General features: G+C 39.6%; 1 protein-coding gene and 1 long non-coding RNA gene across 2 annotated transcripts in view; one reads left to right on the top strand and one right to left on the bottom strand.

Moving 5' to 3' along the window:
* LOC148661919 (guanine nucleotide-binding protein G(i) subunit alpha-2) overlaps positions 1–26,442 on the top strand; it is a 100,731-nt gene that overhangs the window by 59,666 nt on the left and 14,623 nt on the right. Inside the window, exons 2-4 of the mRNA XM_088636419.1 lie at positions 11,678–11,720; positions 14,954–15,095; positions 20,351–20,511. Coding sequence (XP_088492545.1) covers positions 11,678–11,720; positions 14,954–15,095; positions 20,351–20,511 — 346 coding nt within the window. The remainder of the gene's footprint in view (positions 1–11,677; positions 11,721–14,953; positions 15,096–20,350; positions 20,512–26,442) is intronic.
* LOC148661920 (uncharacterized) lies at positions 3,010–13,137 on the bottom strand. The gene is made up of 3 exons (XR_015939644.1): positions 12,946–13,137; positions 4,355–5,923; positions 3,010–3,687 (listed from the first exon to the last, which is right to left on the bottom strand). It is a non-coding gene; the product is annotated as an uncharacterized LOC148661920 (long non-coding RNA).

Raw genomic sequence — 26,442 nt, forward strand, 5'->3', positions numbered from 1 at the left:
TGCCAGATTGTATGAAATGACATTCCAGCAAGGAGAGGTGTTCAGTTTTGTAAACAAACATCAACTAGGATATCTGATGAATACTAATGACACACATTATTCCATATTAGGCAGAGCTGGCACTCATTTCCAAATGAAATCTTCTGAAGTGTGGGATGTAGAGATATACAGTTGGTGAGAGAAGTTGGCACATCCACTAAAAGATCTTTAATTTCAGTTTTGTTCCTTATGTCTTTGCCTAGTTTGCCGTTTTAATATCATTCCAACACACAGATGTGGCTCCAGAGACTTGGGCTTCTATTAATGACATCTCTACAAAGCTCATGAAAATACTGTAGATGTCAGGTCTCATGTCTTCCTACAGAAGGCCTGTTCTGTCCATCAAGAGTTCCATGAATTGAGATGCTGGGGCTCATCGGGTGATTTTTACCAGGAGGTTACCAATTTAAACCCGAACTCTGCAGTTGAATCACTTCGTGCCGTCCTTCACAATCTACAGAATCTGCTCATCCTTGGAGTCAGATGAAAACGATTTGAAAGACTGTGTCCTGCCGAGAGCAATTCTGCAGGATCAGTTTTTGATAACATCCTGTAGTCTACCCCCTATTCTCTGTAACTTTTTTTGAAGGGATGCTTGAGCTAAAGTATTAATTAATTTTGCTAGTAAAGGCGTGTGAAACATTATCAATGTACTGCTCAAGTCTTAATGCATGTAGGGAAAAAAAAGGGAAAAAGTGATGATACCACAGTTTTAATTTCCAATTTTTTGGCTGGTTGTGCAGTATATCTGGTTGCACTGTGTGTGGTTTTTTAACAAAATTCAGGGTCTGAAATTGTTTTGTAGTCATTAACGAGCACACAATTCGACAGAATAAGCAGCAAAGGCAGCAGAGAATCCCGTACGATAAAGAATATAAGTTTTGTTTGATGTTTTAGCATGATGCTACTGTAGATATCCTTAAATAGCTTCAAAACCAAGAATTGCTTCATATCTTGTTTGAAGCTGCGCATTTGTGGCTAAGAAAATTAAGAAATTCTAGTGATTGCCTTTTCTCCCTGCAGCACTACAGTATACTACAGTGCTAGATAAACTCAGTGAGTGAGGGTCATACAAAAAGGCACAGGTCTTTAATATAGTACTGCAGTCAACCTTTCCTGGCTTCTACATCCTGTTGCTAATGAAACCTTGTTTTTTAATAAGCAGGGCCTGTTTTAGTACTAGGTAAACAACAGGACTGTTATTTCCTGATGTCCCAAAGGGATCAATTAAACCTTCATAGTTGGCCATTAGTAGTTATTTGTATTGTAATCTCCCCACTGGAATGGCTTAACTGTGCTCCCAGTGCAATTATTTCTTTTTGTATTTATATATTAAATACTTTTTTTATTTTTTACCTCATGAAGCTGTGTTGCCTGCTGTTTCCTACAAAGAGGTCTAATTCTCTGCTCCTCTGCCTTCTTACTGCTGTACAGTAATATTAGAGCTGTGCGGCCTGGTGTTCACTCTACTACTGTTGTCATGGGTCTCAAAGCTGTAGGTGTAGGTCCGTGTTCTCCTCCTTTCTCCTGCCAGTCTCTGACTCTGGCCACTTTGGCGTAACTTGCAAATCTGCCATTATCTGCCCAGCAATCTTCCCAGGTGTCACTCATGCTCTTTTCCTAGACTGTCTTTATCTCTGTAGGGCCACCTAGAAGACTTAAATCCTCTATAATCCTGAGATAATAGTTTCAGAGCAGCAAGCATTAGATCAACAAAGTGATGAGCCGTAGTATTAGAGGATCTGTCCATATCATTGCTGGGCACTTTCTGATCCTTATAATTTTTGTGGGCAAGTTACCCATCTCATTAATTTGCTGTGAAGTGGGAAATTTGCTCACAGCATAAAACAAGGCCCACTGTTCCTTCATCCTCAGGCAGCTGTGGAGAGCTACGCAGAGATTAGGGGTACACAGGTGGACCGGTGTCATGTAAAATATTGTGAGGAGTAAACTGTAGGTCTTTTAATGGTGCTGAGAGAAATATTTGTACATGAGCAACGCAGATTTTAAGCCAGGCGTTGGCTTTTTTGTTAATCTTATCTAGAGCAACTTTAATATTGAGATGCTGGAGGCTCCTTATTTAATATTGATTGTATCTTTAGAGAAACCCGTTTATGCACGTGTACATGGAACCCTGCACACCGATGTCCCATCCTGAAACTCGGTTATTTACAGTTACTCGAGCTGCAGATTGTGCCCCTTTGTAGTCGTGTGGGAATGTAGACAAGGATTTGTTGGGGGAATAAACTGCATTTTGCTTTGCTTTTTTTATCCTTACAATGAAGTCGGAGCATGTCTGTTTATTGTATCAAAATTCAGCCAGCATACCTTTTTTTCTCTGCCTTAATGACTGTATATCATTTCAAAGGCATCTGTGGCAGTTGTTTTGTGCTCCGTTCAAGTCTGCTTCTTCAATCAAATTAACTGTGCCTTGTTCTTAACTGAACTAGCATATTGAAACTGGTCTTAACAGTCTGACTGCTTCCTTGGTCATATAAAAGCAGTGGGCCTCTCACAATTCACAATACCCTTGCAGGCTAATGGCCCTCTTCCTATTTTCTGGAATATTATTTTTGTTTAATCAGTGTGGGGGAAGTGACAAAAGCGTGACAGAAATACAGATCACGTTAATCATATTCAATTGGGCTGGGAAAGGAAACTCATTTAATTCAGTGGCTAAAGCCCCCCACCACTACCTTTTTTGTGAAGAGCCTAGCTCACTGTATAGCACAAGCAAATTGCTGTGACCACCACAAGTATCTCTGAATTGGCAGTTGCTAGGCAGCCAGGAGTGTTTGTTTTCTACATATTCAAGGAATCCAGAGATCTGTGTAAATAGAATACAAGAGCTGTTTTTTTTTCTTATTAATATTGGTGTTTCTTGCACCAACAAGCAACTTTTGCGACTGATAAATTGGCTTAACATAATCATTCTCTTTCCTGTGTTCTTTTGAATGCACGCTGCGAAAATGAATTCAGTAGCGTTTATTGTAGGCACCGATCCTGTTTTCCTGAAAAAAAGGAGCACTTCCAGTTTGTGGAAATACCCTGTAAGGACACAATTGCTCTGTTTGGACTAGACCATTTACACTTCATGTTAGGATCAAGCTCAGTACAATATTTAACAGTGGGGTTTAGAAGTCTTTATAGCAAGACCTTTAGAAACTTAAACAATGCAAAAGTGTTCATGGGTTTAGTTTAGATTACATGCCCCCAAAAATCAGTTTTCTTGCTCTTTAAAAACAGATTACTGGCAAAAATAAATATCCTTGATGCAACAGCTATGAACCACATACAGTTGTATACAACACATGAATCTGTGTTAGATTTACTGGTTAATTTGAAGTGGTGATACCTTTCTGGATGTGTTGCCCCAGCTTCAAGTGTATGCCATTAAAGGTTAGGTTTGGGAGAGTAGATTATTTATTAAATCAAAAGGAAAAAGAGTTGTTGGAGACATTTCCTCAGAGCACCCTCGTGTACAGAGTCCATCTGTGAGGCTGTCAGTGTGTGTGGGGGGGGCAGAGCAGTGGGTGTTGAAACTGGGTCTTGGCCATCTGTGAGCAGCAGTGTGGCATCTTGTGTGGAGGCTTGTGGAGGCACATTGCTGGTGGAGAAGTGCACTTCCTACTGTGCGACTTCTGATTTCTGCAAAGAGAAGAGCAGGCTAAGCCTCACACTGCCTTCCAGCCCTCTAAGGCTCTTTGATTGCTTTAACCTCTTCAGGCTCCTCATCAGCCCTGAAAGTATATTGCAGTACCTCTGCACTAACAGCCGTCTTAATCAGCGCTTAATTTGTAAATCATGTGGTGCTGAAGCTCAATGCAAATGTCAGAGAGAGGATGTACTGTATGAGAGGCAAATGAGGTACCAGAGTGCTTAGCTGCAACATGTGCACAACATCAATGCATAGCACTCTCGAAGCATTTTCAAGGCACTACAGTTAATGACATGCTAAAAAAAGCAACTTTTTTAATCAAAACATTTTTAAAGTCCTTCCGTTTTTCAATGAAATTTTTATGACCTGGACCTGGGTCGCCGAGTCTTTAGAGTTTCAAATATATGACTGTATGATCTCACACCAGCCCCTCAGCTGTGTAACATGTAGCCTATGATATAAAAAATTATCATTTCAGCTTTAAAATTCTTCTCTTTTCCTTAAAACAACTTTTTTGTTGTTGTTCAAGTTTAGTAGCATCATCTAGCATTAGCCAGATTTGGGGAGTGAACGATACCAGAGGCTCTCACAACTCTCACAACCATCACATTTCAGTCCTGTTCAGATCCTGACAATCACTGCGGTTAAGTTATTCACCTTTCAGTGCTTCTGTGGAAACGTCATAGGGGATTCAGTGATAAAAGAGCAACAGTCTTCACCTTGTTTATGAGTTTTCATGACACGACGAGGAGTCCGGTGTGCAGACAGTCTCAAATAAAGAGGTACAGGAGCTGAGCACAGACACAAACTAAGCACAGGCTTCATTGCAGTTCCTCTGCAGCAAAAGCAGGGGCATTTTAGTATCTTTACATTTGAATACCAGTGTGGAATTACAAAAAACCCAGCACAGCGTGGGAAAACCTTGCATTTTTAAATCCATGTTCTGTAAGTGAAAGAAGATACATAAATGAAGGAGTCATGATGCAGGGTGGGGGTGGTGGGTGATAGTAATTTCACCAGAATTTCACGAGAATTACAGTGACCAGCCATGGCTTTCGTTTGAACTGCAGGCACTGTAGCTGCAGTAGAACAGCTACATTCCTGGAAGTCGCAGGCCAAGTCGGATGGGAAGAAATGTGCCTGTACGTGTTTTGGGTGTCAAAGGAATGTGAATACACTCAGATAGATTGAAGCACTTCCGACGAATTTGGCATAGTGGCACTGACTGGCAGGAATCTGATCATGGACTTTATTGAAGTTTTTGTGACAAGAGCATAACTGTATATTGCAAATTAAGAATTCTCTTTGACAAAATATGTGCCGCTTTTGATGTAGTAACTCAAACATAAAAACATGGCCTTTTTAAAAATATCACTGGGAGATTTCTCATGTTTATGTGGCTCACTACACCATTGAAAGACGCTCCAATGTTATAATACATATGGTAAATTGCCACCGTGGTGGGCAATAAAGTATCTGTCTCTGCTTTTTTATGTATCTTCTTTCATAAAAGCACAAAACACACAAGCAAAACATAAAAGTCACATAAAATCACATAAAGTACAAGAAATCACAACAACAGTATGTCATGCATAAATAAATGGATACATAAATACAGTAGGTAGTGAAGGGGACTACATTTACATCCATTCATTGAGCAGTTTTATTGCACAGAGGACAAAAGACTTCTTATAAAAGTTTTTTATTTGAATTTGGTACCCTATACCATCTCCCCGATGGGAGCATTACGAATTGAGAGTGGAGTGGGTGTATGGAGTCAGCTCTGACGTTCCTTGCCATTCTGAGAACTGTATTGTGATATAAATTGCTGAGCTGGGCCTGCTGTTTCCCAATTATTTTTCCCTGCCATTTTCACAATCCTGGACAGTCTGGCTTTATTTTTCAACCCCAGGTTTCCATACCAAATTGTCATGTTAACTGCCAGGATGCTCTCAACAAGGCATTTATATGCCATCTCTAGGACATTTTGACTAACGTTAAGGTTTAGTCTTTAAATTAAAAACAGCTTGTGATTTGCTGTCTTAAAGATATTGACCATATTCTCAGTGTAACTCAGCCTCCGGTCAGGGTGTGTTCCCAGATATTTGAAATTGTATTTAAAAGATATGATTTGAGGTTCACAGTGGCGCAGTTCTGATGGATTTGAGGAAGTTTTCCACATCTCTCTCGTCCCTCTTCATCCGGCTACACTGCTACAGTACATTACTGGAAATGGAGACAGCAAGGATTTGTTGTGTGGGGGGAGAAGAGATTAAATGGTTTCAATTAAGATAGAATCAGCACTCACTGGGAAAGATAAACAGTCCTGCATTATTACATTAGTCTTGTGGGGTTGTTAAAGGGCACTTGCTTGCTGCTCTTTTGCACAAACAGTTGGCTTTGCCTGGTGGTATAATTCGACAGTTTTAAGGTTTTTCTGAATAGGCAGAAGTTATGCATATTCAATTGAGGGAACTAATTAATGTAATTGCATGCTTTTATTATCATAATTACTTTTTACTTTGCCATCTTGCTTTTTTATTTCATTCAATTACCATATGCTGCATAATCAGGTGCATCTCTATATCTAAATCACATTCTTTGCCTTCTCAGTTTTGAGAAGCTGACATTTTCTAAATGAAAGGTCACCTTTCTGCTGGGAATGTCAACTACTGTCCATTGACACTAACAGTGGCCAGAGGCTGCAGCAAACTGCGGGAAGTTTTATTATGCCTGTTAGATAGGGTTTTCTTCTCCATATTTTTTCATTATGCAGAGGATTTCCAAGAAGACAAATTCTGTTCATGATTCCAGAATTTTGTGCTGCAGGCAAAAGGGTAGCGTGTATTTCATGGTTATTGATTGGTGGTTGCTAAGTCTGTTCTCTGGTAGTCTTTTTTGCAAAGCAGAGTGCTGAGTGACATACTCGCCCCAACTTGACCTCGGCAGCTATTCTTAACAGGACGGAAATGTTCACAGACCTGAACCCACCTTTCACAACCACGTTAATCTGTTGGTTCATTAGGAGCGGGATTAATTGTAAATATTACAGTTTCATGGGTGAATGAAGTCTCTCTGTGTTCATACTGTGGCTGCCCATGCTCTTTGTGGAAGGACTGTATGGTGGCTTTTGGCCAAGTCCCTCTATAAGATGTGTCAAGTTCATTGAGGTAGAGTAGCAGGACAGAGCTGGCCTCTGTTTAGCCTCTGATGCTCTGCATTCCTAGAGCACTGTCTTTTTATGGCTGGTTCTGTAAACCTGCTGTCTCTGGAGATTTTGCCTTATTAAGACGCACAGCAGATCTGAGAATATATGGAGCCTAGAATCTCTTTAGGCCTTGCCAAGGTTAACACCTATTGTATTAAGACATACTGTGGCGTTCTGTAGTAAATTACAAAGATGGGCTCCCAGAGGAGAAGAAAGTTCTTTATTTCTGGCACAGCTTTGCACCACAAAGCTGTCGGGTGTTCTATACGTGAATAATATTGTTCTTTCTCTCGTGGTAAAAAAAACAGATATTGAAGATGTCTTTACGAAGGGCTTAGAAATATGACTCAGCTGCAGGACTCTGGTTTGCTTTTCTTAGATCAGACGCATTTCTTCATATCCTTTAAGATCTTGTTTTTGTTTCTGCTTCTTCCTTTAATTTTTCGCCTCTTAAATGACCACTCTGTGTTAGGAAGTACTTCCTCTTCTGCACAATAGTTGGATAAGTTTACTGAAAGCATCCTATTTAGACCTTTGTATGTCATTCCCGTGTTTAATTTTTCTTGGTTTACATGACAGTAAAGTGTCTTCAGTAATAGTATGTTGTCTGTGTTATTCAGGATATTTTAATCTGTTTGTTTTGATTTGTGCAGTGGCATGTGGAGAGCCAAAACTTTAAATTAAAAGAGCAAAAGCCCCACTATTGTATTTTTTCATTAGGTCTTTTCTCTCTTCTTTAGAATATTGTAGGTTCCTTTCATGCCATTCAGTAAGTCATAAACTAAGAAACTGTAAAATGGTTGGGATAATCCATTGCACTTTGAAACTAGTATGTTAAAGGTGTTTTCTAGGGTATTGAAATTCACAAGTTATTGTCAACAGTATTTATTAATACTATCCATCCATTTATCCATTTTCTAGCCACTTTATCCAGTACAGTTTGGTTGGAGAGGCAGAGCCTATCCTAGCAAGCAAGGGGCCAACCCATTGCAGGCCATAATTTATATTACTTATATAAATATTAGCTTTGTTTTTTTTTCTCCAGAAGCAATATTGTAAATAAAATTGTTAAACTTTTAAATTGCAGCTCATTTTTTTGCCCAGCTGTCCAATTCATGAACGTAGAGTGTGACTTGTCATTATTTAGTCTTTGTCCGCTGGATCCAGGTTAGACTGTCATTTCAGAAACCACACTACTACCTTCTTTACTACATAGTGTGGGTACGCTTCCCTGTTGTACAGGATAATTGTGCTTCCCTAAATGTGCTTTATCATTTCATCTTTATTAGAATGGCCAATTAAAGGCGGCTCCAAAGGTTCTTTTTTTATTGCACCTATACTTCAAATCAAAAGACAATAAAAGAAAAGCCATTGAGCAATTATGTTGCCTCATTGGGAGTTTTGTCTGTGCTTTAGAGAAAATTGTTCCAAAGACCACATGTTGTAGAACTTTTTTTTTTTGTCAGATAAAGACATTTACCCACCTTTATTTTTTCTGTGAAGGGTTTTTTTTCTCTCTATTGACTTTACTGCTATGGCAGTAGAAAAACAGGTAAACGTCTTCTTCCAAACAGACAATAAATATCTTCGTTATATGAAGATATCATTCGTATAACTTCAAAGCCAATCTTCTCTTTCCGTCCCAAACGGAATGCTTTTTGTGTCAGTTTCCAATTTTCTAGCAGTTGAATATTGCTGAACTTTGTTTTGTTATTTGCACCCTGTGTCCTGTTAAATAGCTCTATTAAAGCCTGTTGCATTGCTGAGAAGATGATCAATGTGGAGACAGTTGCTGCCATTGATTTTCTGCTACCTGACAGCCAGATAAAGGAGCCTGGGTGAAATTCTACCCCTCCTTTGTCACACACACATTTATCAGTGGGCCCTGGCACCAGTTTTTCCTGCCAGCTTCTCATTACTTAGTTCTGCGACTGCTCTCTCTCCCCCACCCGTCTCCTGAAGACTTTCAATCTGTCTCCCCACTTGCCCTTCCACATCGTACTCAATAAATATACAATGCAGGTGTAAGCCTGCTTCTACCTCAGAAGCCTGGTAGCATTTACTGCATGTCAAGCAAAAGGGTGCACTGTTTGCTTTTTAAATTGGTTTAAAACCAGCACAAAAAAAGGAGTGTGGGGACACCATTTTGCCACACCTCAGGCCTGACCTGCAGGGATCTAATTTTTCCCTTTTAACTGAAAGCAGATTCCTCCCCATGGAGGCTGCTGGCTATCTGCATGGCTTCTGTAGCTGTCTGCTGTCATCCAAGGATGTAGAGAACTAATTACTTGTGCGGGGCTTTCTCCAGACCAGCTTCTTTTATGGTTTATACAGATTTTATGACTGGCTGTTTGAAGTTATAGATGTCATTCGGAGTTCTTAAAAGTACACCAAAGAGCCACAGGGTTTCTTGATGATTAAACAAGAGCTGCTGCGATTGTCAAAGAACGGCCTTTGTTCCCTCCTTACAACTTATCCGGGCTACAGACTCTTCCTGAAAATGAGTTTCTTTGCGGTGAAATGCTGAACAAACCTTAAAGGTCCGGTCTGCTTCTTCACCTTTATGCTGTTGTTCCATAAGACTCATATCCTATTATGTCTTCTCTCTGGGGTCTTATTATTGAGACTGTATTGGCCATGTGGTCCCATGAAGCAGCGGGAGCTCTTGAAAAGACTTTCTCAGGTGCGGACACACATCAGAGTGACACAGAGCTTGAACTCTCAGAGGGATGCTGAGTGCACCGAAGTCAGCGGGTCACAGATATACTTTCCCAACTCCTTTCATCTTCTTTATCCATAAGGGGTCTGTTGAGAGACACTGCTTGTCCTGCTTGGTAGGCAGGGTGGCACATTACAGAGCCTCGTCGTGTGAAAACGAGAAACCTCAAAACACTACTCCATTCAACAATTATTGCACATAGTTGTAAATCAGATATATATCTTTTAGCCAACCATTGCTTATAGAGCCCTGAGTAGGTACCCATACATCATCTAATTACTGCTGATGACGGGCTCTAATGAAGCAAGTGTGCACATGTCAGGATTGCAATGTCTTTATCAGTAGCTTATTGTATCTTTAGGATAACTAAATTGGAGCTACACATTGCTCCTGCATCACTGCTCTATCATGCACAGTCTGATTCTGGAGACAGGGATTAGTGTCCTTTTTTAGCATGGTTACAGTCACTGTAGGAAGAGTGTTCGAGATGGGGTAGATAGCCAGGCAGAGAACGCAGGGCGGTGATTTAATTGATGAGTTAGAAGGCTCAAGGTTGGGAGAGACCTGCTGTGTCTCTCCTGCCAGGTGCAAATTGGAGCTTTTCTCCACATGATTTATTTATTGGAAAGTTAAAGATCAAAGGATTTAAGATCCCCATGTTATCCATATTTTAAATAAACGTCAGTGAAAATGTGATGAGAGAGGGTGTTTGGAAGATTATCTCTAAAGCAACGTTTGCCATTCACCTTTCTCTGTTTTTAGAAAAGGCTTCTGAAAGAGAGGTGATGGGGTGCAGGCTGGCTCATGTGATTTTGCTGGCTTTCTTAATTAAACCTCAAGCCTACATTATGCAATAGCTCCGTGTAACAGGTCTTTCTGTGCTGAGCCTGTGAGTGTTCATTTGCACAGGCTTGCATCCAGTGTGTCATGGAGTGCATCATTAACTAGATGTGTGGATTAAACAAGAAATTCTTTTTGTCTCGCAGAAGTCAGGCATGCTTGTCTACTGAGCTTTAAGCATTTAAATAGTTTCTCACGTAGTACTGTCCTGATCCTAGAAGAAATTCAGGTGACAATCTGCACTCAGAAGCTCTCATTAGATGGTGCAGAAATGGTACAGTATGTGTGTTGGTTGTCACTAAATGTTATAAAGAAAAATTAAACTGCATTTTCATGACTGCCCTTTGGCGATATTTGAGGTTTCACAACAGTTTTTTTTGCGTTAAGCTCACTATGATTAGTTCACTATAATGTGGGAACATTTTCTGTGGCTTTTAATAATCAGCAATACATGGAAGCTTAACTGCCAAAGGGTCTTTTGGAAATAAACATCAAAGCTAGGGAATGTGACATGTGGCGTGATAGGAAAAGCAAAAAGGTTTATTTGATTTTAAAAAGAGAAAGCTTACTAAGTGGATGGCATGGTTTGCCTTGCTGTGCTGGGGCTCTGAGTTCAATTCCAGACCTCGGGTGCTGTCTGTGTGGAGCTTGTATGTTCTCCCGTGTTTAAGTGCCTTTGCTCCCACAGTCCAAAGACATGATACCGTAGGTTAATTTGCCTCTGGGAAAATTGGTCCTGGTGTGTGTTGGTGTGCACACTGTGATGAAATGGCATCCCGTCCATGATGTATCCCGCCTTGTGCCGGTGCTTGCTGGGATAGCTGTGGCTTCCAGCTGTATGGATAGATGGAAGCTTTCTATGTGAGAAGGTCCTACTTTGTTGAATCGATGAAATTGGGACAAGAAGGGTAATGCGTTTTAGTCATTGTAATTGGATTTAAGTTTTTCTGCAAACTGTTTTCTTTGAACGTTAATTCTAGTATTAACTACAGCAAAAAAGGCATAAGAACTCCCCTACTGTGTACAAGGCTGAAGGCCATTGATTGTCGAACATGAAACAGCTATAAATACATCAAACACAAGGCCAAACCTCAGCTGATTCTGTCACATTAAGGAAAGGGCCCAGATGTGGCAAGCCTCTGCAGTAATTGTTCAAGTTAGCCACTAAAGCGATCATATACTGTATTTTTAACCTTTGACTGTTTGTTTGCAGGTGCGGGAGAGTCAGGAAAGAGCACCATTGTGAAGCAGATGAAGTGAGTAAATGTCTTTCCTTTGTTTTTCCACACTCACTTCTTGTTGGGAGCCCCTTCTAATTCTTGTTTGAATTGGAAACATCAGCCTCACGGCAGCAACCAGAGCCATTGATGACCACATCCTGGCAGGAATCATGTGATCGCCACAAGGCTTCTGTAGCTTTGCGAACTGCTGTATTTTATATCAGTGTCGGTTCATCCTGTACTTGTCTCTAATTATACAAAATGTGGTCAAAACAAAAGTTTATAAGCCATATTCACAACATGTGTAAGGTTAGCAATGCTTTTTGGACAGACTGCAGCAGCTGTGGAAATTTGGAATTTTTTGCGGTGTTTCTGTTTTGATACTTAATACAGATGTATGGCTAATGTGCAGCTACAGTTTAATAAAAGCTTAAAGAAGCTCTTGTCTACTTCAGAATTTATTAAATATACCAAAAATAATCTGGGGCCATGACAAGTCATTAAAGTGTGGTGTGCCATAGTTAAACATAATTTTGTTTTAAATATATATATTTTAAGATTTTAAAGGAGCTCATTTAAGAATGAATGCAATTTTAAGATCTACCAGCATTCTAGGGTCTTGACAGAAATGGCACCCACTGCCTGTAATGTAAATTTCACTTAAACCCCCGATCAGACTTTTTGAAAATCTACTGTTCTAACTTAGTCTTGAACTCCTGGTCTCTTGTAGCCCAGCTCTGATGTCTGCACTCTTAGCAGTGCTGTCAACACTGTGATTACTGTAATGTACCGAGTGCCTCCTTGTCCGGTACAGCAGCCACTTTCTCGCTGCCCCATGGTTTCAATTGCCTTGTTATCCAAAGTCCTAAGGACAAGGCAGGCTTTCACTCCTCCATTCATCAGCACACACAGAAAGCCCTTAAACCTCCTGCCATTAAAGTCCTGCAATTAAAGTCTTATATTTAGTACTGTTAATGACTTATTGAGGTACCTGTTAGAGCCCTTAAATTGTCCATTCGTCCACTATCAGAAAGGTGCTCCTTCCTGGGAAGGTTTCGGACAATCCAGAATCTATCCAGGAAGGTGGAATAAATATTGTTCTCCGCGCTGCTGTGATGTGAAGACCAAATTTATACAACTCTAGCTATATTGTGAAAATAAAAATGAAAAAGAGGTATGTTCTTAAAATTCCTAAACCTCTATTTTAAGGCAGTGTGGTTCAGAAGTAGTTTTTAAGTTTTTGATAAATATTTATACTTACTCCAGTTGTCCTCTGTGCTTTGTCTCGATCCCAAGGCCAGACTGCGTTCCATCACTATTTGTTTACGTTCCAGACTCGGATTTCTGCCAGTCTTATCCTCTTTAACTGGGCCAGTAACACACACAGTCTACAACTCAAGATCTCCACTCAGGCATAACAAGAGACTGGGACACTGTGTCCCCCGCACTACTTACTTACTGGCTTGTACTGTGGTGACTGATAAATTAAGGGCTTGTCAATCCCATGCTAACAGGTTTTATGTGACCTTGAATCCTATAAAATGCACAACTGACAGCACTTAACTTTAACCATAACCTCCCCAGTGTAAAGGTAGAAGGCTGCTTTGGAAGCAGTTTGCATGGTTTTCCATGTACTATAGTGTCGAATGATGTAAAATGTGAATAATGAATAACCTAGGATTTACATTTTACAGTAAGATGACCTTGGGTTGAGGTATGTTGTCTGTGAACAGATTTCCCATCAGCAGAGACCTGCATCTTTTAAAAGCTCAGGAATCGTATTGATGGAAAATCACTGACATTACTGACATGATATTCTGAGACAGATTGAGATATTGGTTTAGCTGAAACTAAAGTGATATCTAGATAATTAATAATCTAAATATTTCTATTAAAAGGTTTAAAAGAATTAGTTTCATGTCCCCAATGTCTAGCTAAGAGTGTGTATATAGAACACATTCTCTTTATTTCTGTAATATTAGCAACTTTTGAATAAAGTTTAACCTCCTCTAAAAAAGATTGTCTACTGTATATAGAGGGTATAGAAATGCTTAATGAAGAAAAGGCATTTGAACTCTATTGTAGAAAAGTAATACAAATAGGAAAAAAACTACAATAAACAATAGCAGGATTTGGCCAGCATGAGGCTTCTTTCAAGGAACAGGTGGATGTGACATTCTGACAAATTAGCTGCAAACAGCCAAGCAAAATACAATGGCTGTATGTCCTTCTCTCGTTTGTTGTTTTTTTTACATAGGTGGTTTGGAGAACTAGGATATTTTGAAGAAGGAATCATTATTCTTGTTTTAGCTGTTATAATCTTATTTAAATTTTATCAAATGTATAATTAGTAGTAGTATTATTCAACCATTTTCAATAGCTTGTAGTTAGGGCAATACAGGCTCTCAGTGAACTGCCAGATTTGAACCCAGGACCTGAGAGCTGTGAGACCGCAATGCTGATCACCCACATTATTGTGTATCCAAAACAAACTTATTTTTGTTATTGGCTAGGACCTTGAACCTGGTTAATGCTGCACCGGTCTTGCAATGGAAATAATCTCTCTTCATAAAGTGGACATTAAGTATTTTGTTACCTCGAAACAGATGCTTGAAGTTTAAATGTTCAGATTGCTAGTATGATTGAAAAGAAAGGAAACATCAGAGATACTTTGCTACAGTCCTGGCATCACCTGAAACAATATTGGTTTAGAAACCACAATCTTCTTTAAGATGCTTTCTAATACTGTCTAGAATGTTTAAGTGATCAGATGGCTCATATGGTACAAAATGTGATACAAAATAAAAGGAACATTTCTTTAACATGCCTACTAATAATATCTAAAAATCGACATAAATAGATACAATGAGATCAGTAGCTTACCTGACTTAAAAGAGACTTCACAATATGAGAGACTTTATGCAAATACATTGCCCTGTGTTTCAGATGAGTTGCTCAGATGTGAGCTACATTTTAATTGAAAATGATGACCAAAGTCACTTGCTTAATCAATACATTGACCATAAATATCAAAAGTATGTTTTTAAAAGTTGCGTCGTTTTTTTACTTTTAAAGCAATGACATCAGTACAAAGCTATTTATATCCCCCCCCTTTAGTAATTTCTGGAGCATTGGTTCTGTTTAATTATGTAAGGCATTATGACTTCTCTGTTTAATTGTCAGCAGGGCAGCTATATTCTAAAAGTCTTGGGAATGCAGATTGTAGTGTTGTTACTCTGTGTAAATGACCAGTTTCCCTTCCCTTTCAGGATCATCCATGAAGATGGCTACTCAGAAGACGAGTGCAAACAGTACAGAGCTGTGGTGTACAGCAACACCATCCAGTCCATCATGGCTATCATCAAAGCCATGTCCAACCTCAAGATCGACTATGGAGAGGCTTCCAGAGCGGTAAGTTCACCCCAGAGGTCACAGCTGGTACTGGCGGTTGGTGGGGCAGGTTGACTGAATGGTCACTAATTTTCTCTGTTATATCCAACAAGTGTAGGAGTAGTCAGCGCTACTGCAAATCTGCTGTACTGCAGGTGGAGAATAAAGGCCTCCAAGCATGTTCCTCCACCACACCCTTCTTTCAGAGCTGCACTGTGCCTCAGAGGAGAGTTAACAGAGTGTGGAGGAGGGGTGAATCTCTGACTTCATCGACATCAGTTTAAACAAAAAATCAGGGAATTACACAGATCCAGACCCACCAGGTCCTCTTGGATGGTATAAGTGATATGTGAAAGTAAACAGCCATCAAACTTGACCTCAATTTGATCTGGCAAGTACTCAGCAAGCCCTGGGAGTCACTTTTGCACAACATGCCAAGAAAAACCATACCTGATTCTAACCTCTCCAACCCCCCATGGTGTTCAGCCAAATGTGACACCACAGCTTCGGGAAATCCCAGTCACGGTCAGCTGCATAACCCAGGCAATCAATTCAGCCTGCAGTGCCTGGACGTCTGGTCTCAAGCTGTGCATGCCAGCATGTGAAATGTTGATTAGTTTAGTTAGTTCAGCTGTATTCTTCCTCCTATGTTGAAATTCGTCCTCTAAAGTAAGTGAGATGAGATGACAGATTTCATCCTGAGGGGGAAAAAAAATAAATTTAATATCATTATGTTTCTGAGGCCTGAAATGACTTGAGGAATCAGATAACTTACGCTGAGCTCCAGGAATCCTTTTTATATTCAATATGAGAGGATACTGTTTGCATTTATGTGCATATCTCTGTTGTTTAATCCCCTCTGCTCTCTGTTGACTCAGCAGGCTTTGCTAGCTGGTCAATATGTTTACACATCCCTGAGGTGGCTTCAAGCTGCGACAGCAATCACTAAATCTAACTTGTAACTGGGCTTTAAGAGAAAAATGCTCTCACTGAGGCTGTTTCCATCTGTGTGCAAATATCATTCGCGCTCCAGTAGACACTAAGTAGGTCTGTTGGAATGATAATGCCAGAGATTAATTGTCACATGGTGAGATATTTGTGGGGAAATCAACAGCTACTGAAAAGCTGAATCAGCATTTTACTACGTCAGGTCTTTTGTTTCAGTTTGCATTTATCACCTTGGTCTGGCTGTTTGTGGTTAACACTAGTGTGTGTATTTAAATGGTCTTTTCTTTTACCTTAAAAGAGGAATGGTCATGTTTTCGCTAAACTCTGCCAAGAGAACTCATCTTCTGTGCTTCAGGAGTGACAGGGTTCAGTAACAATGACTATAGGTGTCAAGGTGGCAGATGCTACATATACATCAGCAGCTATATGACCCTGCAACTCACAACTGGCAACCCACTGAAGCTCAGCAGGTGTGAGCCTGGTCAGTACCTGGATGGGAGACCTCCTGGGAAAAACTAAGGTTGCTGCTGTAAGAGGTGTTAGTGGGGCCAGCAGGGGGCACTCACCCTGCGGTCCACGTGGGTCCTAATGCCCCAGTATAGTGACGGGGACACTATACTGTAAACAGGCGCCGTCGGTCGGATGAGACGTAAAACTGAGGTCCTGACTCTGTGGTTACTAAAAATCCCGGGGCATTTCTCGAAAACAGTAGGGATGTTACCCAGGCATCCTGGCCAAATTTCCCATTGGCCTTTACCAATCATGGCCTCCTAATAATCCCCATCTATGAATTGGCTTCATTACTCTATTCTCCTGTCCACTAATAGCTGATATGTACTGTGGTTAGTGTACTGGCACACTATGGCTGCCATCGCATCATCCAGAGTGCTGCACATTGGTGGTAGTTGAGGGGAGTCCCCATTACCTGTAAAGAGCTTTGAGTGGAGTTTCCAGAAAAGCACTATATACTGTAAGTGAAACGAATTATTATTATTATTAATTAGATGCTGACCAGAAAATTAATCATTGATAGAAATACAGTACCTGTTGAAACCCAACAGAGAGGGGTCCAAAACCACAAGTGCTTTGGCCAGTTAATCCTTGTGCCTGAAATTAGTTTATTGAAGCATGACAGATCCAGTTCTTTCTACTGATCTAATTTCATCTTTTGATATGGATGGTGTGCTTTAGGATATTAATGGATGTTTAAAGTTATTAAACATTCCAAGAAATGTTTCTCATTCCTCAAAAATTCCTCTTTTTTTCAAAAAAGAGAAATCCAACTCGTCTAAACGCACTGCCATAAATAATGAATATGAATAGAATAGATCTAGAAAGCTGCAAATTCTTAATCTTAACGATTAAGACAGTATTTTTGTATTTATTCAGCGGCACTAATTTCTTTGGCAGTGTCTTATATTGGATAGAAAATTATGAGATACAATTTAGTTTCTTAACATCTTCGATTGCTTCTCTCCTTTAACTTCATGTTGGCCTCTAGGATCTGAAACTATGAAAATCTAGGAATCACAAACTAAAGGTGAAGTTCAGCCCACTTCTGGTTAGTTTGTGGAGCAGAACTTTTTGTCCCCATCCCCCTTGATCCACAGTCCTTTCCCGAGACGATCTTTTGCAGTCACCTTATTCAGTAACTCATTGCCCTTCACTTCAGCACCACAGTACCACATGTTGCCTTTTCGTATCCATTAACAAAGTACTGAGATATAATTCGAGAACCTTCATCTTTAAGTGATTGCATTTAGTTTTGCACATCTGATGCAACACTCTCTACGTGCATTGAGTTTTTAGATTGTAATGCCTTTTTTTTCAGTTCCCCTTCTCCTTGGAGTTGATTTCCAGTCACCGGATCTACATTTTTAATTGGCCTTGGAAATACTGCCTTCCCCACTGCCACTCGTTTAGTGGTCTGCTTTGCACATCTCTGATGGTTTTCTCTCTGCAGCTTGCGTTCCGTTTCATCCATTGAACGCTACCTGCCCAAGCCCTCTTTGGTCAAAACAGTCCCCGCCTAACTGGCAGTCATCTTCATAGCTGCATACACACGTCAACAGAAGCCCAATTCTCTTTACATCAGCACTCTGTCAGCAATGTAGAAAATTGTAATAGCACCTTGCTGGAAGGGATGTTAAAAGATGAGAAGCTGAAAAGTCAAGCAGATTACAGGGATTTTCAAAAGCTCCTGATTTAAAAATCCCTTTAGTCAAAATGATTTAATTTTACTTGTTACGTTCTAATTTGTCCCCTAAGATTAAATGCAGTTGTTCTTTTGCCTCCGTTTTTTGTGTGCATTTCACTGTCACATCAGCTCTACCAAACGAGAAAAGTCAAGAGCTGCTTTTACAGTGTGCTTTCAAGTTAACCCTCTGAAGGCTCGCCCAAGTTATTTGGCTTCGTTTTTGTCTGTTTTAGAAATTGTTTGTTGAATAAAGCAATCCAAAATGCTGCCTTAACTGTAGAAGTAGTAAGCAGCCCCTTTCAAGATTGGTTGCTCATTATAGTTGACACTAGGATTTGGGTGAGCTAGACTTTGGGGGTAGCAGAGTTAAAAAGATAATCTTTGCTGACTTGTTCGGTGAGGGATAACAAATTGAATCCTGTGCTTTTTTGTTTCTCTTGACTGAGTTTATGATTTCTGCTATAAGGTGTCAGTCACCTAACATATAAAAGCAAATATAAATCTCCTCCTTGATCCATTTATTTTTTTGCCTGCTGTTTGCCAAGATATTGCTTTGCTTCTTTAGTTCCAAGCTATGTAATAGAAATGCTTTCCTAAAGGCCAAGATTAAGTAAGAACAAGCGATATATAATTGAGGTCTTTGTATATGCAGTAGGTAGTGTTTTACTTTCTGACCTTCATGTACAGAAAGAATATTGTGAGAGAAGTCATGTTTTCTTTTCTCTTAAATTAGTGTTTTTAGTTATTTAAAGAAAGAAACTGGAGTTCTGAACAGTTCTGCGACCAATGATTAAATTGTTATGAACCCATTATTATCTTCAAAAGGTCCAGTCATTTCTTCAACCTTCCCCCATTGGCATTTTTTGCGCTTGCAAGGGCATGATATTTATTTATTGTGGGATGAGAATCGTGCTGAGCCATTTCATAAAATGAACCTGGTGATCATTAGGGTGGTCAGTCCCTAACGCAACAATGAGACGTGTCGGAGACTGTGTTGTCGATGGCCAGCCTCTTTCCGCACTGCAGATACAGAAACCCTGCCTTCCAGAGCCACCAAGTGTCAGTCAGACTCCACTCCTCGCTTCACCTGATGTTCTTCTCTGCTCTCCCAGCGTCTGAATGCATAACGATCTATTACAGCTTTTAATTACAGATTGATATAGTAATAATTTCTTTGAAACATCTGTGTTCAGCACCTACCCAGCTTGTGAAGTTGACCTACTTTCAAAGTAAATGGGCTGGACAGTGATATTTTCAAAGGGATTAGTACCTTGTTTGTTTTGTATGATATATCTACGAGTGCTACAGAATTTTCATTAAGTAAATGAAATTCAAGAGCTGGCTAGAAATGGCTGGCTGGTGTTGTATGTGCATTTCTGTAGCTATGTGGTGGTTTGCCCTGCAGGGGACAACCTCTGGACAAGCTGGAATAAAGCTTTAATAGCTTTAATAAAGCCGTTGGGGCAGAAGGTCCCGCTCCACCAAGTGGGCAAACAGCCTGATGCCAAGCCGTGAGCAAGCTCATCTCAGACAGTCCGACTCTGATATCGGAAAAACCCTGAGATTTTTTTTTTTTAAATGTGAGTTGTTTGGCTGGAGACTCAAGTTTGAATTATACTTGTTTCCTCGACTCCATTGATATTTTTTACGACCTCTGTCCATTGTGTTTTCTGTCAAATGATAGGTCTGCAGTGCAAAAGGACAGTTTTCAGAACACTGGTGCCCAAGAACAAACCCTACCACACATGATCTGGGAATAAATTGCAGGTCTTACGTGTGCACATTGAGAAGCTAATTATATCTGTGTTTATCTACCCATCTATTAATTCTGACATTTATCTTCCTTTTTTGTTAGTGTCTGGATAGCCACCCTTTTGTCATTTAAGAAGGTTGGATGAGCTCCTCAGATGAATCAGCTACTACCCAACAGGCTAAAAGCCCTGAATGGCCTCATTTCGTTTTGTACCCTTTCTTATATTCTTGAGAAGTATGGAATTTTCAAATCTGTTTTTAAAAGTTTCTTGGCTGTAATTCAATTCTGAGGCGTGCTACAGCGTGAGTATGCCTCCCTGTGGCAAGGTGCCACTCCCTCACCATGTGCTGATTTTTTGCTCCATTTTGCCCCCTACAGGATGATGCCCGTCAGCTCTTTGCCCTGGCCAACACAGCAGAGGAGCACGGCAACATGCCCGAGGACCTGTCTAACGTCATCCGCCGGCTGTGGGCCGACAGCGGGGTGCAGGGCTGCTTCACCCGCTCTAGGGAGTACCAGCTCAATGACTCTGCTGCCTAGTGAGTACTCCTGGCTCCTACAGAATTGTCCGGACCATGAATTGTCAGCTCCAGCCTTCAAGGATTAGGCTTCTACAGGTTTCAGAGGTTTTCAATCAGCAGTTGGTTCAGACTTGAACACACCAGTGACATGATTTTTAATCCAAAAACGAGTGATGAAGTCATTAAGATCAGAAGGGGAATGACAGCCAGAGCCCTCTGGGGTGCTTGAAGACCAGAGTACCGCTCCCTGACATGCTGTCTGGTCAGGGACCTGAGAAGAGGGCAGGGTTCTCGGGTCTTTGGAATTGGCAGTACCTCGATTAAGTGGTACCGAGACCCGGGATTCTGGTAGCCAGATCTCAAGATTTGTCAATCCCTGCTTGGCTGAGACATTAAACTCGACCTTGGCCATTTCCAAATGTTTATTATTATCAGGCTCCCTGCTTTAAAAGCACTCAAGGTAACACCCAGCTCATTAATCCTTTTGAATTACAGAGCTGTACATATCTTCCTTGCTCCCCATTATTTCTGGTCAGTCTCTTTGATATCCATGCAAGCTTAACTTTAAAAGGAGCCTGTTTTACTCATTAGTACTAAGACTTTAATTATGGCTGCTTGTAATCGTTAAGGAAAATTATTGAGTGACTTTGCCTTTTTACCACCTTTCTGCTTGAGTTAAAGGTAGGCTTTCTTGTTCCTAATTGCTGAATTAGACTGAAGAGTTCTGGCTGCTTTACAGTATGGCACAGAGACAGGCCCTAGAATCAGGAGGGCCTGTGAAGGTCCTCCTTAAAGTTCTGTTCTGTATTTCTTACATTTTAGATCACACTAGTATGGTATGTTCTGGACACTTGGTTTTAAATTAACACACAATGTTTTAATGTTTTTCTTGATTTCTTCTTATTTTACTGGGCCAGAGTTCTTGGCACTATAGTTTAGTGACCATAATGCATGGTAAATTGCTCCCATGTGACTAATTTTACCCCAGAAATCCTGGTGACTTAATTCTGTGTAAGGCATTAAGCTCCAGTAGCATTAATGTTTCATTGTATTGTACTTAAACCTAAGCTGCACAGTCATTACGGAGATAGTACAGATTTGAAAGAAGTTAGGGCTGAAAAAGGCAAAAAAATATATATACATCTATATCAGTGGGTGCTTGTGAAGAGGTGGTCTTTCCATTCAACCATGGTTTCATTTCAGATATCACAATAACTAAATTTATTCGCTCGTGTTCATTATTTATTTTATTGTTATTATTTAAAAAGTAAAAAAATCAACTTGATGCCATTGCAGTGCTCACAATTATCTAAATAGAATAGGTGGGCATTTATCGAGACAGCTGCATTCTCCAATTTTATTTTATGCCTTTGCAGTTGTTCAAGTTGTAGTAGGTGCTGCAGTTTAAGCTATTTTAAGGTCAGTCACTTTGCTACATAAGTGATTAAAACAGGCTTGTTCCATCATGAAGTTCAGAGTTTGCATAAAATACTGTATTCTGTATTTTTCTGAATGTATACTGTATTTTGCGTAAAATACTGTATCTGTTAAATCTGTTAACTATCCAAGACATCTCAGCAGCATAAGAATTTACAATCATGCCTTTTCATTTGCTAAATACTCTCATGCTGTGGAGAGGCTTCAATGTAGATGAAAAATATTCAAAACTTCAGGCAGTTAATTTAATAATCGTGCACCCCCATTTTTATTATGATATTGACAGTGTATCAAAGAGCAAAAATTCTAAATATCCTGGAGGATCTGCACTGTAGTTGCCCAACATATGTAGTAATATGGACATGCTTCACAGTCAATATTACTACACTTAATTGGAATTTGATATTAGCGCCAAAAATGTTGGAGATTTGTTTATTCATAAAAACCATGGAATAAAGGGCTTGCCAATATTTAAGGGTTTGCCAGTAATTAAAAGCACATTTTTGGCTTTATTGCTGAGTAGCCTGTCTGTCCCAGTGCTTGGCAATGACAAAAACACAACTTCCAGCACAGAGCAGTTTTGACTTGGCTAAACAGCCTCAGATTAGAACAAGTGGAACTATCTATATACTGTGGTTCTTGTGTATGTGTTAGTCACTACAAAGCCTGTGTGTACCTGGCCCAAACATTAGGAATCCCCAGTGAAATAAATAGGCCAGGAGTAGACAACTCTGGTCTTCAAGTGCCAGGTTCCTGCAGGCTTTAGAGGCCTTAGGTTAGATCCTTAAGATAGGATCTTAGATTAGGACCTGGAAAATCCATCTGATTTGACTTCTTATCCATTTATTTAGTTCCAGTAAGATATTAAGGTCTCTGAGGGAATACGGTCCAGAAAGAAACAAGAATCAGGGCTGTCCAGTCAGTGACTGGCCTGAGAAGCATGAGACAAAGCTTCAACACCTCATAGAGCACAATTTCATTTCCAGATACCATTGCCGGCTTCCAACAGCCAACAATGAAGAAACATAGAATGAGATTGCACTGCAGATATTTCAGAAACTTGTAGCACACAATTTACACCCTATTCAAGTTGTTGCTGGACCTCTGTGACTGCAAACAAATTAGTTGCTACTGTACAGTATGTTCTCATAATATTTTAGCCAGGTAGTATATCTTAAAAAAAGGTTATAATTTTGTTTTACAAAACAACCTCACAGTGCCTTATTAAGGTCACAGATTTAAAAACCTGGAAGAATGCACCTGTCCAAAGTCTCTATGCATTCATATAGACCTCAGTTAATTTTGGACGCCAGTGTGAATGGTACGTTTACATATTAATTACCTCCTTTAACTGAAGTTTAAGAAATTGCATTTCAAGTTTATATTACCTATGAATCTATTGCCTTTTGAGTGAACCACAGATATTTCTGTTTATTCAGTTTTTTACACAAAACTGCCAGTTTCATATGGAGAAACTATATTCAATGAAACCAGATTAAAATCCATTCGTTCTTCCTATGGGACGAGATGCGAGACTTTTTCAGTGACGTCAAACTGTATCATTCTTTAAGGATCTTAACAGGAAAGGTTGATTTTGTCTTTTTTCTATGAAACCAAGACTGTATTTAAAGTGGCCTTAATGGTTCACCTGTGTTAGACAGAAATATACAAAGAGGTTTAAAAATATGTCTGAAAATCAAGTTTATATTTTTATTACATTTTCAGGCTTTTCTCTTTGGTTGAAGTCAGCTCATGTTTTACCTCTTCATTTTTTAAATATTTGGTTCCAGAACCTAGGAGATAAATTATTGGGCAAAACAAACACACAATAAGCCTCATACCTGCCTATACCTTGATATCTAATTTAGATGGGGTTAGACAGATAAGTATTTAGATGGGGTTAATATGAGGGCAAATTCTCAGGAAACAGCAATAGCAAGCTATAGAGAACCACAAAGTATTTTAAATTGGAGAAGATTCAATGCATTTAAAGCAGGGTGTCAGATGAAGTCCATTTGATCTGACATCTGTCTGTCTGGGCAAAGAGAAGGGAGGAGCAGAAACCTTAAGATCTATAAAGCTATAGCTTTAATGTGGCTTGCCTTCCACAAACCAGACTCTTCAAAGTCAATCTTCAAGCTTACAGTTTTGATTCTGGCAGTACTTTATAAGACTAAATCTGGAAAAGTAATAAACACTATTGATGGCTGCTTTAAACTTCCCTCATGATAGAAATACATAAAAATTCATCTTTGAGGACTGACCTTGAGGAGCCTGGCTTTGGAGGATCAGGTCACTTGAAATACGGATGAGGATGATATAAGGTTTACAGTTTTTTGGGGGCATTTCCAGAACAAGTATGACGTTTTTGTCCTACAAATGTGGAGTAAAAAAAAAAGATAATCCAGAAATATTATATGAATGTTCTTATTTAATAAGAATGAAATCTTCTGCAAATAAATTTAATATCTGTCTCTTCAAAAAAACATGGTGTGCAGGGGTTTACAGCCATGGATTTAAGTTAGATTTTGTTTTTCAAGTGCATTTGAGAGTGAGGTGTTTCATAACCAGCCTAATTCTTTGTAGAGGTATCCATTTTCCTACTGAATTAACATTTACATAGTGCATAAAATAGAACACAATCTTAACTGACATGCGCTGTTGCTTATATAATCTTTCTTGAGCCAGAATGATGCATAATACAATTGATGAGTCATTTTGACTAAATCGCACCATTGTTGAGAAAACAGTGGGAAATATAAACACAGCTGTTTCTGTTTTTGTCAAACATAAATCCACGAATTTGCACAGTTATTTCATTCAGGTAACGATATACCTGAACTCTTATGGACAAGGCAATAAGACCAGTTCTGTGTTAAGTCTTGATGTTGCCCACATGAGGTCTGTTTGATATTTCTGTTGTTTGTTCGGTTTTGCACACCTCTGTGAAGTGGCCTGCTTAGTTGACTGACTTCCAGGTATTCACACTAACATTGCAAGTTCATAGCACTCCTTTAACTTTAAAAACGAGGAGGAACATTTTTGCTCGTCACCGACTGCTGGATGCACAGCACATTCCATTCCACATCATGTCGGGATACTTAGTTGTGTGAGATTTGTGTGAAAAGCACACACAGTGAATCTCCTTCTGGCAATTAGAACTTAAATGATTGCTACTTTCTTATTAATTAGGGTTGGAGAACTCTCAGCTGGTACGACTGTTTCTGTTCCCCCGCCGTCCCAGAAGCGCCGATCTTCAGCTTCTCCAGGGCGCTCTGTTCTAGGCCCTGGTGCGTGCCAGGGCCTGTGTCTGAAGGAGAGGATGATGTCAGCTCGGGGAACCACTCGACTCATTAAGTCAAAGCACCACAAATTCCCTGCTTATTAATACATCTCATTTCATTAATTGGCCATTGTCTATAATTCCTGCATATCAATCAGATTTGGGCTGAAGCATCGGCCAAGTAAAAATGTCAGTGTTTTAGATGTTATCGGGACCAGTAAATTGCTTCATCCCTAGTACTCCTTTTAAATTTCTGCATTTCCCACTGTTACTGCAATATTCAATGATAATTCAGTAACTAGAGATGTGGACAATGCTTCTCATTGTCAGACCATAGTATTTCTCATATATATATATATGTAACTATAATGAAGGTTAATTTAAAACAGAAAGTGCAATGAAAAATTTGGATTCCAAAGACTTGTTTTCAGTCATTATGAAAGCCTAGGCAAACCGTATACCTGTAGCAACTTCTACCAAGTACTAGCAGCAATAAAACTATATTGCAGTCATTTTTTTATTTTATTGGCTCTAGTAACTTAATTATATACTTGCCTGAGCTCCCGTGAGATGCCTTGCATCACTGTATTTTATATTTTTTATTGATCACAGCTCTACTAGTACACCGCTACTTAATGCATTAAGCAATCTGGCACTTTCTAAAGTTCCATTTTAATCCCCACTAAAGAGTAACAGCTGTAAGAGCTCAACAATATGAGATTTGTTTGCTTCGCTCTTCGTTATACCACAAAATATTGATTTATAACAGCAGGTTTGAAATGTTGATCATGGCATTCCTCTGCAAAGCTATTTGAATTGAAAAATTCTTCCTAAGAACTCTAATAAGAATTTCGTCCTGTTGTCAACAGTAGCTCTATTTTGATTAAGAAAACAAAGTAACCCAAAGTGCTAATGGCAACTATAAGAATTTAGCTGTGGCAGCACACTTGTGGCAGACCAATAGTTGAAGCACCAATAGCTTCAGTAATCCTTTAGAAAGATTTTCACCTGTCTGTCATTACAGTACTGTTTTGCTAGTCTTTGGATCTCTTGCACAATTTTCTGTCCATCTAAATACTTCAGTTCCTCCCTGTGAACTACAGAGATTTTTTTTTTATGTTTTCCCTCCTTTATTCTGACATTGACTCCCTGCAGGCTGTCTGCTCTGAGTGCATTGTGCAGAGCTGTCCTCATTGGCAGCCAGCTGCTGTTGAAAAGATTTCACTTCT

Source organism: Lepisosteus platostomus, chromosome 6 (genome assembly GCF_059453375.1).
Source record: "Lepisosteus platostomus isolate fLepPlt1 chromosome 6, fLepPlt1.hap1, whole genome shotgun sequence".
Taxonomy (NCBI): domain Eukaryota; kingdom Metazoa; phylum Chordata; class Actinopteri; order Semionotiformes; family Lepisosteidae; genus Lepisosteus; species Lepisosteus platostomus.